The sequence below is a fragment of the Falco rusticolus genome, chromosome 3 (genome assembly GCF_015220075.1).
Source record: "Falco rusticolus isolate bFalRus1 chromosome 3, bFalRus1.pri, whole genome shotgun sequence".
In the NCBI taxonomy this organism is placed as follows: domain Eukaryota; kingdom Metazoa; phylum Chordata; class Aves; order Falconiformes; family Falconidae; genus Falco; species Falco rusticolus.
In genome coordinates, this window is record NC_051189.1 from 74532058 (window position 1) to 74546347 (window position 14290).

Below are 14290 nucleotides of genomic sequence, written 5' to 3' on the forward strand. Positions count from 1 at the left end.
CAGACGAGTGGGAGGGAGAGGGAGGAGAGAGAAAAAAAGGGAAAATGAGGGTCAAAGGAGGAACATGTTATGTGTTAAAGAAGAGAAATAACAAAAGGGTTTTTCATGATTTGATGGTGAAAACATTACTGAGACTCTACAGTTCTTTCAAAAAAAAAAAAAGGTTGCGGGGGTTGCTAGTTCATTTTACACATGAAAAAAAGAAATTAAGGAATGTGGGTAATGGCAAAAAGATGGAAAAAATGAAACTGAAAAGAAAACTTAAAATAACTATGAATTTTACTCCCCAGCACTGGTATGGTGAATTTTGCTTTTCAAAATTAACGTTTTTTTTGAAAGGGGGACGCGGGGGGTTTTGCTGATTTTTTCAATTGGTCAATTTTGTGACATGAGTAGTACCCTTTGTCATTTTGCTAGGATGAGAGGAGACTGAGCAATGATTTGCTGCTTCCATCTAAGGCATAAATTTTTGGTGTTTTTTTTTTTTAAGAAAGTTAGTTTTTCATTTTGTTCACTGAGATCAATGTGCATTTTTCATATAAAACAAACCTGATTAGCCAGTGTGTTCACTTCAGTTTGTACTTTTCCCAGACTTTTTTTCTTTTTTTTTTTAAATCACAACAAAATATTTATGCAATCTGATTATAAGGAAATTAGTAAAAAGGTAAACTGAAATACACCCCGGCTTCCACAGCAGTGGCATCCTTTCTGAGCTTGTGGCAGTGGTTACAGTGAACATAGAAGAGCTTACCAGCTAACAGACAAGGTACTGCATGGATACAACACACACATTGTCAGACAGGCCCCGCCAGCACAAGGAAGTTCAGATTAGCCCAACCTCTGAGCCCAAGGCAATGACAGGCTCCTTGGAGGATGTAGGTATCAAACCACCTTCATTTTAATCTAACCACCCATCGGCACGTGAGGTGAGTTTGGCCCGTGCACTTGGACTTTTCTCTACATTTTTAGACGTTAAAATACAGTCATTCCAAAAATACGGGGTTTTTTTCAGATGGCAAAATGTTTACCTAGAGCAGGGGTCCTCAAACTGTTTAACCAGGGGGCCGGCGCGCGGATGCAGTGGCAGGCAGCCATCTGCGGCTGCTGGGTTCCCCCCCCAACCCCTGGCCAGGGGGGTCTGTAAATACCGGGGGGCGGATTGAGGATCCTGGGGGGCCGTATCCAGCCCACGGGCCGTAGTTTGAGGACCCCTGACCTAGGTAATTCCTCCCCTTGCCATCTGTTGCAGCTTGTACGCTGGCTTTTGGGTCAGCGGACAACCTAAATACTAATTTCAAGGGTGCATTTCACGTGTGACCAGCTGGGAGACAGGGAAGCCTATCAAACAAATAGGACTACGGGTGAGAAAATCTTTGCTAGCTGCAGTCACATGTGCATTAATTCTAAGTTTGGGTTTTTTTTCAGTAATTACTTGCCAGGCTCCTGAGCTTTCTGTGGGAGTGAGCTGAGGAGCTGCTCCAGCTTCTCCCTCCCAGCGTGGCGTGCCAGTGAGCAGCCGGCCGGCCATGCAGAGGACCTGTCTGGCAGAGGACCTACCACTTTCTCACAAATCCCATCAGGCCTGGGGAAGCTTCCCAGCACAGCATTTGTGCTGGTCGCTGTTGGTGCCAGGGGCTGGGTGTGCAGACTTAAGAGAGCAGCTGTAGCCAGGCTAGAGGTTGGGAGGGGAGCATGGTCGCCCTACTCTGGGCTTGGAAGAGCCTTACTTTTCCTCAACTTAGACTTACATGCAGTTTTGAGAGTAACAGCCCCTGGTCTATTATTTATGGCCAGAGAAAGGCAAGGGCCAGAAGGCCTGGCTGCATTGCGCAAGGGCAAGGATGCAAGTGCTTGACCAGTGCTATATAGGGGATGGGGACGCTAGATTAAAGCCTCCCAAAGCAGTGCTGCTGATGGTGAGTCTAAAGGATACCTGAAGTGCGTCTGAGCTTGGGAGGAACACTTGAGCAGCAGGTCCTCTCTTCCCCACAAAAGAAAGAGGGCTTTTGGAGTATTAACTCCTTGGTGGCTTTTGCTGGGAAGTTAGAAGGCGCACATCTTCTCTGAGGACGTGGGAGGGGAGGAGGGTGAGTGCATGAAATGCAGACCCGTTTGTGGGAGGTAAAGCTTTGGTTTTCCTACCCTGTGGTGTTCATCTGTCCCCATGGATGAGCAGTTCAGAATTTTTCTAACCTCACAGCTGAGTAGTTCTTTGCAGAGGGAAGAGCATCCTTGTGCTGTTAGCTGTGCTACTTGCTACTTGCAATGTACTTGCGCAGCGGGGTTTACGTCAATAATACTGAATCAGTGAATGCAACTCCAGGGTATATCCTCGACTTGGCGTGTTGGAGTTGCATGGTGATACCTTAGTAGGTTTTGAGAAATTCAGTTTATGCAGATTATATTACTGGATTTTTTTTGTATTTCTAAATCAGTATTATTCTGGGAGGGAGGCATATAGAAAGATAATGTAGGACTTGGTGTTTTGGTGACTCTGAATTTGCCTGCCTTGCATTTAACAAGAACAAAAAAATCCTTACTGACACAGGGGGTATTCAAGTGTGAGCTTTTTCCTGCACTAGCAGGGAGAATAGATCCCACAGGTTAAACACTGGTGTTGGTAGCAGCCACTCAAACTCCCTGGTGCTCTGATGTACTCACACAGGTACAATTAAAGCAATAATTTGCCCTGCTTCACGTTTATTACTGATGGTAACACATAAGGTAAAAGTATGTCAGGTTAGCTGTCGGCTGCCCTGTGACAACGGCAGTTTCCCAAACCAATTGTAGATGCAACAAAGTTGGATATGAAAGTGGATGAGGCAGCCTTCATGCAAAATTTTCATGGTGCCAATTTTACACTGTCCCTTTGAAGACCTACACTAGATGAATATACACACCAAAGGCCCCATCCTGCATTACCCCAAACTAGTGAAAGAAATAAAGCTCAAGTGTGGCTTGGTGGTGCTGTTAGCTCGGTGAATGAACCTCTTGTCAAAAAGGCGGTAAAGAAATACCTTTGGGAAACTGCTCTTCAACAAGGAGCAAGTGCTTCTGGCTACAATTCATTTATAATCCAAAGTCCCATATTACACAGGAAACCTAAACTGCAGTTCATTCTTAATGAAAGCTAGAAGGTGGAATTGGATAATGAAAATCCAGTTACTACAGTGAAGACAAGTTAAGAGACAGAAGATTTTACAGGAAAAAAAAAAAAAAGACACTTCTACTGCAAACAAGCTAGGACACATTCTACTCATACAGAGGTCAGCACTCAGGTAATCAATACAGAATTAAAACAATACTTTAGAAAGATTTAAATCTGTCTTATTGTATCAATGTATTTATATATCTATGATTTAGAGTATGTTATGTACATATTTGACACCAGATTACAATAAAAGTCTTAAAACAATTTGATAAATTATTCTATAGATGGCAGCTTTGGTTGGAGGCTAGTTTAAAGATACACACAGAACGTTTCAGGACACTGGACAGGTACTATTTTTTACATCCTATGCTGCTTTTAGACATTGATTTATGCAGAAATACTGGCCCTGGAAACCAAATTCATGAGAATGACGTATTTTGTGGGGGAGAGGGAAAAAGTTCACCTTACCCTGAATGCTTATATGGCTTTTATTTATTATAATTATTTTGACATACCAGACTATAGTCTAGGCACTGTACTCCGCTCTTCCCCAACACTGTTTATTTCATGCCAACATCTATAAAAGAGACAGCAGTACTTGTGGCAGATTTAGGACTGACAGACACTGAAATTGGTTCCAGTGTGCGCAGGCAGCAGCAGCCTAGCTCTGCCTCTCAGAAACCTGCCTGAGCACCTTAACCCCAGCTACAGCAGACCTCCCTGGTGGCTGAAAGTTTCTCAGTTCTTCCTCCAGTGTGACTGCGAACTAGCACTGCTGCTGTGTTGGCACCTAACTGGACAGGAGTTTCTCTTGTGAAAGAAGAAATCAGGAACAGTGTCACTTCTTAAAATGAAAAAGTCACCTTAATGTCCTATGTTACCTTAGAGCTTAATTTATTATACATTACTTTAAGAGTCTTCATTTACAAATGAAGTCACTTCATCTAAACACAGTTTCAACACATGGTACATAATAATATATGATGGTTTATTGTAGATGATGGTAACAAATGACTTCTATCTAGAAATTCAACAGGAAGAAAGTATTTTGTTTCTGGTTTCACAGGGTATAGATAAGAGTATCCATGGTATATGCTGAGAAGTTTTCTTCTTTGCAAAGGTATGTTAAAAGACCTCAGATATATATCCCATTCCATCAAAAGAATCATTAAACAGCAATAAACAGAAGTGTAAGAGTTCACAGGCTTTTCTAGTGAGTCAAACAGAGGTTTGTTCACTAGAGTTTCTGTCTCTGGTGAGCAGCTCACTGCAACTCCATTAATAAGTGCATTAATTTATTTGCATGCTTTAGCTGTCTTGAAGATCTTAAATTGTTATCTTCTGAGATCCAGATGCATGCCATATGGTGTTTGTGCAACTAAAAATGAAGGGGTCTATTCTCCTCTCGATGTGTGGGGAATCCCTGAACACCAAGAGAAGAACATATCCTTAAGGGTTAAAGGAGGGAACACATTTTTATTTGATTACAGGGCTTATGGAAGTGACTTATATTTGCTACAAAGAATATTAAACAGAAGAGCTGTAGGTTGTTTTAGGATTCTGGAAATGGCTTATCTTAGGCTTCACAATGCCACCCCTCAATATATTTGTCCCTAGGCAACTACTTTCAAACTGAACTATAAAAAGGAGTATTTTTGTTTGCTGTAACACAGAGCTGCACGAACGTCCTTCTCCCCCGTTAAGGCATTTACAGTGGCTTGCAGTGGTGCACTACAGAACTGGGCTGGAGAGGAGGCTGGATCATAGGAAGCTGTAAACCTACTATGACTACAGCCCTCTGTATAAATCACATACTTTCTACTACCTTAACAGCAAACACAGTTAAACACAAAGCTTGATTCATATCATGGTGGTTTTTGGTTTGGGTTTGTTTTTTTGTTTTTTTGTTTTTGGGGGGGGGTGTGGGGGAGTGGGGAGTGGAAGAAAAAGGAAAACAAAAAAAGCAATAAAACCCATATATACTCCCCTTCCCCACAGTATATTGCCTTGGTCCACCATTTACAAGCACATCTATGAGACAGCAATACATCCATTGCACTTTCTTCTCAGGGTAATTGCAAGTAAAGGCAGTATCAATTTTAACAGTTTTCTAAATAATCATATCAAAACTGATAGAGACTTAAGCCATCACAATGGCTTAGCTAAACAGCCAGTGCTTTCATTAACTCTGTCACTGGGAAGCAGAGAAGCAGATAGTCTCATCCTGTCTCATTAGGGAATGTTTTTTACACATATGTGATGCTGTCTCCGAAAAAATAAATCCCGTGCCTCTTTAGCAACCAAACGTCAGTTTAATATCAACTCCGAGTGGCAATTTCCAGTTAGTAAATCAAGTCTGTTTTGCAATGTTTTACTATATTTGCCATCTAGGACAGTAAAATGGGTCTGTGAAAAGTATTTTCTTCTAAAGAATTTATGATTGTCATTTCATTTGATTTATCTGCCTATATTTTAGGTGGATGCTAATGTGAGTATTCAGATTTTTCAGCTTGTGTCATTCATTGTGTACCTGGAATTGCACCAGATTAAGCTCCTTTCCATATAAACCAACAGCAAACACAGGTTCTAATGATACAGGCTTTACAGATCATTAGGAATTGAATAATACTATGCAAAATGGACACTGCGAAGCAACTTTCTGGATCTATCTAGGACAGACATTTGCTGAAGAGCAGACAGAGCAATCTCACAGAAGCATTATCACTTACAAAGCAAACTTACCTTGCATTAATGAGGTACTGTGCTAAGCTGATGTTTGCTGGGGATCCTGTGATTGTAACTTGTCGTTCTGCGGAGCCTTCTGTGGCATTAGCAATCTTGATCTGCGCTCCTGACATCTGCCTGATTTCATTTATCTTACTGCCTTGTCTGCCAATAATGCAGCCTATTAACTGGAGCGGGACAAAGACTGAGATTAGTGCCACAGACACAAGCAAAACCCACTTAACTGCAATTTGTAGTATTGCTAAAAACACGGCTATGAAAAGCTCGCTATCAAAACAAAAGATTTTTGCTGTGCCGTTTGGAAGGAATAACTAGCGCAGTCTATTGGCTTTATGATCGCACATCTCTAAATTAAGTTTCACTACTTCATAGTTATCAACTCGGCATCAGATTATTTCACTGTCTTGCGTGGCAGAAAATGACAGCATGGCATGGTGCTGACAAATACAAAACACAGCCCAGCCTGACCCGCCAGCGGCCGCAGCAAGCCAAGAGCGGCAGTGGCAGCCAGGCTGGCCCCCGGCAGCTGCCGCTGTGCGGCTCCGCACCGTCCCCTGCGCTGCTGGCCTAGGCTGCCCTGGGCATACGTGGGCCGCCCCGGCCAGGTGCTGCACTATTAAAGTCAGTGGGATTTACAGATCTGCAACTGCAGGCAGAAGCAGCCATAGGAAGAGACTGAAATTTGTCTGCGTTCCTTTACAGAAATTTACCAGACCCCTTGTTTAGTGAATAAAACTGAGCCTGAGGCAGGGGTGTGTGGATGTGCCTGTGTTCCTAGATTCCCTCCATTTTTTTGGTAAAATTGCGTTGTCATCTTCAATTAACAGTGTTTTAGAGGTGGTTTAAATGCTCTTGGTGGAGTTACAAGCTTTCGGAAGCTGTGTGCAAGACCTCGAGAAGGTGTTTAGCAGCGCAGGTAACTGCTGCAGCTGGGTAAGGCAGTGTGACAGCTGTGCTGGGGTGCTGCTCATCCAGCACCTGGAGCCCCAGGAGCAAGTGGGCACCAAGCCAGCAGCAGAGGCTGAGATGTTTTGGATTCTTTAAGGATGACGAGGAGGACTTTTGTTTCGTGTTAAGGAAGGATGAATGCTGAGAAGCTTAGCAATGGCCAGAACGGGTAGAAAATGGAAACTTTGCTCTACAGGTCTGTTGACACTGGGATGGTGCTGCCAGTCTGACAGAAGGCCATGGCAAGATGCAGAGACTGCCTTCTGCTCCCACCCTTCCTGCTGCTACAGGCCCTGATGTCTTACCCTTCCTGGTGCTGTAGCACTTGGGAGTATCTTGCCAGAAAGAGATCCACATTGTCCATTTCGTCAAAAGAAGAAACCCCTTGCCCGCCCTGTAATCCTTGTTTCATGGTCAGGGACAAGCAGAAAGCCAAAGCGGGTACATGGGTAGCCAAAACAGAGACCAAGCACAGGAGGAGCACCCACCGTGGGGTTTCAGGAAATGTACACAGGATTTCCCATTCTGTTCAGACAGGAGGGCCTTGAGCTCCCTGGCCTTATCCCAAGGTCCTGGCTTAGTGTGTGGCTGCACATGCCAGCGCAGACAACCTATGTGAACCTCACCAAGAAGCCTCCAGCCTGTCTCTGTGCACACATGAACAGGCCTGCATGTATGGCAGATAGCAGGACAGAGATCCCGAAGCATCTGCTCCCTACGCCTCTCTGCCCTCCATGGTCTGCAGGTAGTGAAGGTGGGGCAGCCCAGAGCACTGGTGGAGAAAGCACTTGTGGGGCACTCAGGAGGCTGCCACTTATATGTGCTGGGGGTCCTCCAACAAGGTTTGTAGCCCAGGTGCATCAGTACAAAGCATTTGCAGTCTCCTAGCTGACTTTGAGTTAGGTAGCGAGGATTCAGTCCAGACTGGTCAAGGATATTGCAAGAGGTTCAGTAACCTTTGGTCTGAAGCTCTTCAAAGTCATCCATTTTTGCCATCACAATGGGCTGCTTGAAGATGCTCTGCAAGCTGTGACACAGTCCATAGCTCACACAGTACACCCTTCTCCATTCGTGACACAACCTACAGCTCACACAGAATACACTTCTCCATTTGCTATGCAGGAAGGACAGTAGTGCTGGGGTGCTTAGGCTGTCTCTGCGGTGCCTTTCCCATTATGCATACTTACGCTGAAATTCGTGCAGTATCTGAATATTTAAGAGCTGATGGGTTCTGGAAGAAGCTCAAGGGACTGGTTTTCATCTACAAAGCTTTGGTCAGTCAGGCCATGGACATTTGCTTTTACATAAAACACTTGCCCTGCCTTGCTTTGACATGAATATCATGTCAAACTGCACCCAAACACATATCTCTTTTCAAGACTGAACTTTCTAATGCTGTCAGCTGCCCCCCCATCATTCTGTAGCTGGCTGTTTCACATGATTTGGCAGGCTATGCATAATTTAGTCCCACGGAAGTCCCTCACCACAAAAGCAAGCTTCCCCAGACTTTGAACGGTGCTACCTTGCATGCAATGCTGTTTCATTTCACAGATACGAATTCGCTGCTTTTCCAAGCTCAGCAGATGGAGCTAAGGAATGTGGAGACGGTAAATATATAGCTGTCTTCAAGAACTTTAGGTGCTGCATTATTTTTGATGCTCACCTGCTTGCTCAAAACACAGTGAGCCTTAATCTCACTTACGGATTAAATCAAGAGGAAGTTCTCCAGAAAACAAGTGATAAAGCTGGCCCATGTGAGAGAGGAGCCAAGCATACTATAGACTATACCAAGCCTACTACGTGCTATAGTATAATACATATACTGTAAATATATATGCGTATAATATACACATACGCACATATACACACATAATATGTGTGTATATGCATACATATTTTAACTCTTTCAAGACTTGAGCAGAACAGCTCAGATCAGATGCGCACCTAGCCCAGCAGCCTGTCTCTGACTGCAGCAGTAGCATACACTTAGAAAAACAAGGATAAAACCCGTGTGAAGTATAAAACAGTTTCCACTGGTATCCCAGATTTCCACCTAAGGCTTACAGACTACCCGAGCAGCAGCTGGTATCTCTGCCTTTAAGCTCAATAGTCCATGTGTCTGACAATTTCTTTTTGAGCTCATTTCTCTTGCTGCCGCTCAAGAAGGGCCACAGCAGTGACCTGCGGAGCTTGCCTTTGTGCTGTGTGTAAGCATCACCATTTGTCCGGACATCTCGAAATATCAGCTGATGTCCCCTCCTTTTTGGACTGTGACCACCAGGGAAAAACTGTTCCCTTTTCACTTTCTCTACGCTGCTTCTGATGTGCCTTGCCTTACCTCAGTGCACGTCATTTCTCCTCATGCCAAAAACCCACCCAAACTAACCCTAAAACATGGATTCTGCTTTTTGCTCTTTTCTAGGTTTACCCTGTCCTTCAGTAAAGTTCTGGTGGTACTAGTGTAAACAAGACTGAATCAGAAGTCTGGACTCCTAAAGGGTGGGACTGGAAGGTCCACTGTGATTCCTCCTGCCCCAAACTCTTGATGATGATAGTTTCTCCCAATATACTATCCCACATCTGGCTCAGGTCCCTCTCTCCCTTTTTTTTTTTTATTTCCCCATAATGCTAAAAATATATATATATACTTCCCACAATGCTAAAGTCACTGACAGCTAAATAATAACAGCTTTCTGCTGGGTTTTTCCTCCAGATTTGTTCCTCCATGTCCATCACATTGCATTATTTCCGTGCAGCAATCAGACTTTCAGTTTTTGCTTTATTATACAAGTCCAATGCTGCAGAGTATTGCTTGTCACGGAGGTGGCATGGAGCTTACGTTCTTTTTAAATACTGGTTAAAAAGTCAGATTGTTTTCTTACAATGAATGTAGTGCTGGTAAAAAGGGCCAAGGAAGTAGCCTCTGCAACTTGGTATCTGCTGCCTGGGGCAGAGGGGTTGACCATACCTGTCCACAAGTATACGTGGTTCCTCTTGGTTCCCTGCTGCCAACCCAGAGTAAGTCCATTGGCTCTGCAAAGCCTCTGCATTAGCTGAGCAAGCAGGTGCTCATCGTGAAAGAGGCTCTTTTCACAAAGACACAAGCTTTCTTAGTTCCAGGTTTGGGCTGGGTTTTTTTTGGTATTTTTTATTTAGAAGTGCTGAGGAAGAGTACTCTATAGGGAGAAATAATGTCCTGAGGTATGATTACAGTTCTTTACAGACTTACTGCAGGGCCTGGAAAAAGATGCATAAATACGCTGTGCCTCAATACTACTACTACTACTACTACTACTACTACAACAACCTCCTTCATTTCCCTTGCCAGGATAATACAAAATCTGGACTATAATGGTTTCACAGGCCTTGCAAGAAGGCATGTAGAAAAATAAGAAAACATGTTCAGAAATGAGCTGCCTTATTACTTGTTTTGTAACCCCCTGCAGATTTGTGTGTATTTCAGTTTATTGAGGACCCAACATCAGTTCCCATCCTGTTCCCTAAAGTGAGCAGTAGGTAGTTCTGGGGGGGAATTACTTTTAATGATAAATAGTACCTTGTCCCACAAATGGTCTCACTTTGCTTCTGATGAATATTAACTCTGCAAAATTTTTCTACTGATTCTGGAGCTCATCTGGACAAGTCTACTGGAGGAATCAAATGCCATTTTCTTGGATTAAGGGGAGACAAAAATCAGGCCATGTGCAAACATAAAAAAAAAAGGGGGGTTTTTTTGATAACACATCCCCTTAAACATTGTAATTGACAGGATCTGGTTAATTCTGTATTTTTGCTCTGGGCATTATTTCTCTATCACATGGGAGGCTCTCAGCAGTAAGGTAAATTTATTGAGCTTGAATCCACAGGTCCCTTGCCTTCAGTAGAAGTGCTTTGATTTACACTACTGCAGGACCTTTTCTAGCATGTCTTGTGTGGATTATGAAAACGTCACCTAACCATTGCTTTTAAACCCTCTCATACAACTGGAAAGCTTCTGAGCCGGGATGGACCTAGCCAGCAGCTTAGTTTTATAAGAGAATGGCACTTGTTCTCAGGACTTTTCTGGAAAAGGGCTGTAGGGAGGGTGAGGTGCACTTTTCCTGTTAACGTGTAGGTGGCGGGTGGCCTTGCTGGAAGTCACAGCCAGCGTTGGACACCACCCTTGTATTCCCCTTAAGGGCTTGTATCAATTCTCCCCATCTCAGGTGATGGATTGGGGACCTCCAAAGATGAGACTCAGTCACCACAGTCACTGCTTGTGGAAGAGGCAGTGCCACGCAGATGTCCTTGGAGCATCACATGGAGCTGACACTGGATTTCACTGCGGGCTGCTCCAAGAGTATTTTGCACATGTGGGCCCCTCTCCATCATTTGCAGGGAAGTACTTCTGGCTCCATGGGGAAATAAAGGCAGTTCTTCAGTAGGCCATTTCCAACTTGGATGGATCGACATTTCTGTTTCCATGGAGTATGGATCAGATTTATAGCTTTCTCAAAATGTTCCTGGTGATTTCTGAGGGGTAATTGTTTTCCTGTTACTTGCCTCTGCCTGTCTCTCCCATGTATGTGCAAAATATGCATATTTTCATTAAGGATTATTATTATTACTACTAATACTGCTACTACTATTATTATTAATTATTCACTCTCAATGGGAATTTTTAGGGATTGGAGCATCAAATCTTAAGAAATCTGATCTCTGTGCCCATCTAGCCACATGCAGGAATACCATCCTGTCCGGGCCCTTGAGGACGTGCCACTGTTAACACCACTTTATTCCGGGATTTATGTGAAAGACATGTATACTGTGTAACTTAGGCAGCAGAAGAAGGCCAGACAAGATCCCAGCAAGGAAAGAAAGGCAACCAAATGCCCCATAAAAGGTTTTGATGAGGAAAAGGAGCTACTAGATAAAAACCAAAGTGACTTCTGAGAGGGATCTGGAGAAATGTTCTTTCTGCTCGCTCACCCAGAAGTTATGAGAAAACCCAGAAAGGCAAACCTTCTGAACTCATTATTTGGAGAGGAAGTCTCGGCTTTTAGCATGGGGAAAACAACTTTCTGTAAAACACATTTCTTTGTTCTCTTGTATCTCTTTTTTATTGAGCAACAGGTTACTTGCAATTATCATCATACTGTATGAAGAAAGCAGCATGAAGTTGCTACAAGAATTATTAATAACAGGGAAAAAAATTTTTTTCACTGACTTTATACCAAAGGGAGTGAAGAAAATTTATTTTAATACGAGGCTATGCAAATTGTAAACGGCTATTAATATCTACTTTCTGTAGACTAGGCTAAAGTCTGAGCTCCTTATTCTCTTCATATCTGATTTTGCCCCCTCAGATTCTTACTGAGCTTTCAGCTTTATGCGCTTATCATTACCTTGGTTTTAAAAAACAAGTGTAGCACATGTAGGTATACACTGGTAGCTGCAGAGCATGCAGATATTTGTAGGTTTCATGCTCTTCTCATGAGTGCTGGACTTTTGCATGTGTAAGCATGTACGATAGTAAAGCCGGGGGACTCAGGCAGCACAGGGGATGATCCCTGGAGTCGGGGCAGGCAGGGGATGGCACCTTCCTTCACCTTCAACCAGATAAATAATTGCCATGCCACAATGACTGCCTGTCAAAACCAGGACCAGAGGATGCTTATTGGAAAGTGCAGTCAAATTACCCATGCAGGCTTTGCTGCACAGCTGCTCTTGCCTCTCCTGCCCTGACCACCCTCTGTGCACAGCACCTGACTTACAGCACACACAAACGTGGGTGCCAGTGCCTCCTCACCTGACTCCTTCTCTGCCCCGGGTCTCTCTGTCTCCCTCATCTCCTCATTTTTGGCACTGAGTTGCCTGGAGCGCAGCCTTGCTGCAGCAGTGATGGGGCCACAGGACACTAGTATGCATGGTTACACTGGGAGACCCCAGGGACGGTACCCTCTTGCTACTGCAACCCAAGGACAGCCTGGCAGGGCACTGCTGACAGCCCAGTGCACAGACAATGAATGCCATGGGAAATTCACGGGGAAACTGTTTTTCCCCCTGCAAAATTCCCAAGCAGGCCCGGACGCCCGACAGGACATGAGAGCCCTTCCACCCCTCTGTGCCAGCGCTACAGCCCTGGGTGTGACAGCCCCCTCCGCGCCCCCCCCCCCCCCCCCCCCCCCAATGCCTTTTGTTCCTTTAATATACACCTTGACACCTTATGAACACCAGAACTCCCTTTCACCATCTGTAGAGCCCCTGCAGGCTGTTTCTTGCCTAAACCCATTTTGGCCTCATTTCCACTCCTTTAGCAACAACGGCAAGACATGTGTTGTGTAGCCAGGAAAATCTATTAGAAACAATGCATGGATGTGTGTTTGCTTTTCAGAGGACAGTGCTGAACTGGAGCATTTCACACCTCCTGGATGAAAAACTGTTGGGTTTTTTTAATTTTCTATTGCACTACAGGGCACAAGGCCAACTTGCTCCCCATCTTGCTCTGCTATGAACTCCAAAAGAAGTGAAGTCAGAAGATTGACCTTGGATTTATATCACTGATGGCAAGAACAACATCTGCCTGAAAGTGAGATTAAAAAACTTGCACTGTAGGGATAAACACGGTGCTCCTATAAAATTCTCAATAAACAATAAATTGGGTTGTAAAGCAGGTACTCAAACATCAGCAGGGCATCTTACGAAATCACAGCACTCACACCTTCACTTCTTTGTATTATTCTGTATTTTTTTCTTACTGTAAATCATTGCCACTGAGTTTAATGGGGCTTACACAATATTGTAAATATTCCTTAAGTAATATAATTGCTATTTGTGATCTCACTCATGCTTGAAAGCTTTCTTTACTGGAGGGGAAATCTTACATTTTCCAAGTGACTCATTTGAAATGAAAACTGAAAAAAAACCCCGTTTGCAATGAAAGTGAATAAAACCAGAAGGCATTTTTATATGACATGTGCTGTATCAGTTGGGCAATTTGAGTAGCTGTTTTAAGATTCAGCGCCACATTGCCCATGGAGACGGGGTCTGTCAATCACAGCTGGTCCAGAGTTGCTGGAGCAGCAATGTTTTCTGCCCTTGTTTTTCAAATAAACCCTTATATTGCACCTTTATGTAACCGGTAGCTTTTTTTCTTGGGAAAAATGCTGTCTCAGGTAAGTGCAGGGTGCAGCGGAGATGAGCATGGCAGAAGCTGTTGCCGTGCAAACCTTCCATGCCTTGGCACGGAGGACACCAGCCCAACACAGGGCATACAGGGCTGCCCATTTTCCACCTGCTACAGTCTTTGTGCTGAGACCATCTGTGCTTGTGCCATCCGAGAGATGAATTTTGATAACTCATCTAAGACCACTGTAAGCAGCAGGCACCCAGGCTTTAATGAAGCTGGTGAAGCACTGCAGCACTGGCACCGTCACACAACTAAACCAGCATCGCTGGAGACCTGAC

The 14290-nt window shown here is 44.0% G+C and overlaps 1 protein-coding gene across 11 annotated transcripts in view; it reads right to left on the bottom strand.

Annotated features, from left to right (window-relative positions):
* The window catches only part of LOC119144357 (poly(rC)-binding protein 3-like), a 61227-nt gene that overhangs the window by 13316 nt on the left and 33621 nt on the right, over positions 1-14290 (bottom strand). For 6 of the 11 annotated variants that reach the window (XM_037379618.1, XM_037379619.1, XM_037379621.1 and 3 more), the window contains exon 11: positions 5894-6063. The exons of 2 other annotated variants lie outside the window; for them this stretch is intronic. In XM_037379618.1, the coding sequence (XP_037235515.1) occupies positions 5894-6063 (170 nt within the window). Of the gene's footprint in view, positions 1-1158; positions 4600-5893; positions 6064-14290 lie in introns of those variants that run through there. 3 more of the 11 variants (XM_037379615.1, XM_037379617.1, XM_037379616.1) reach the window with 3 other exon arrangements.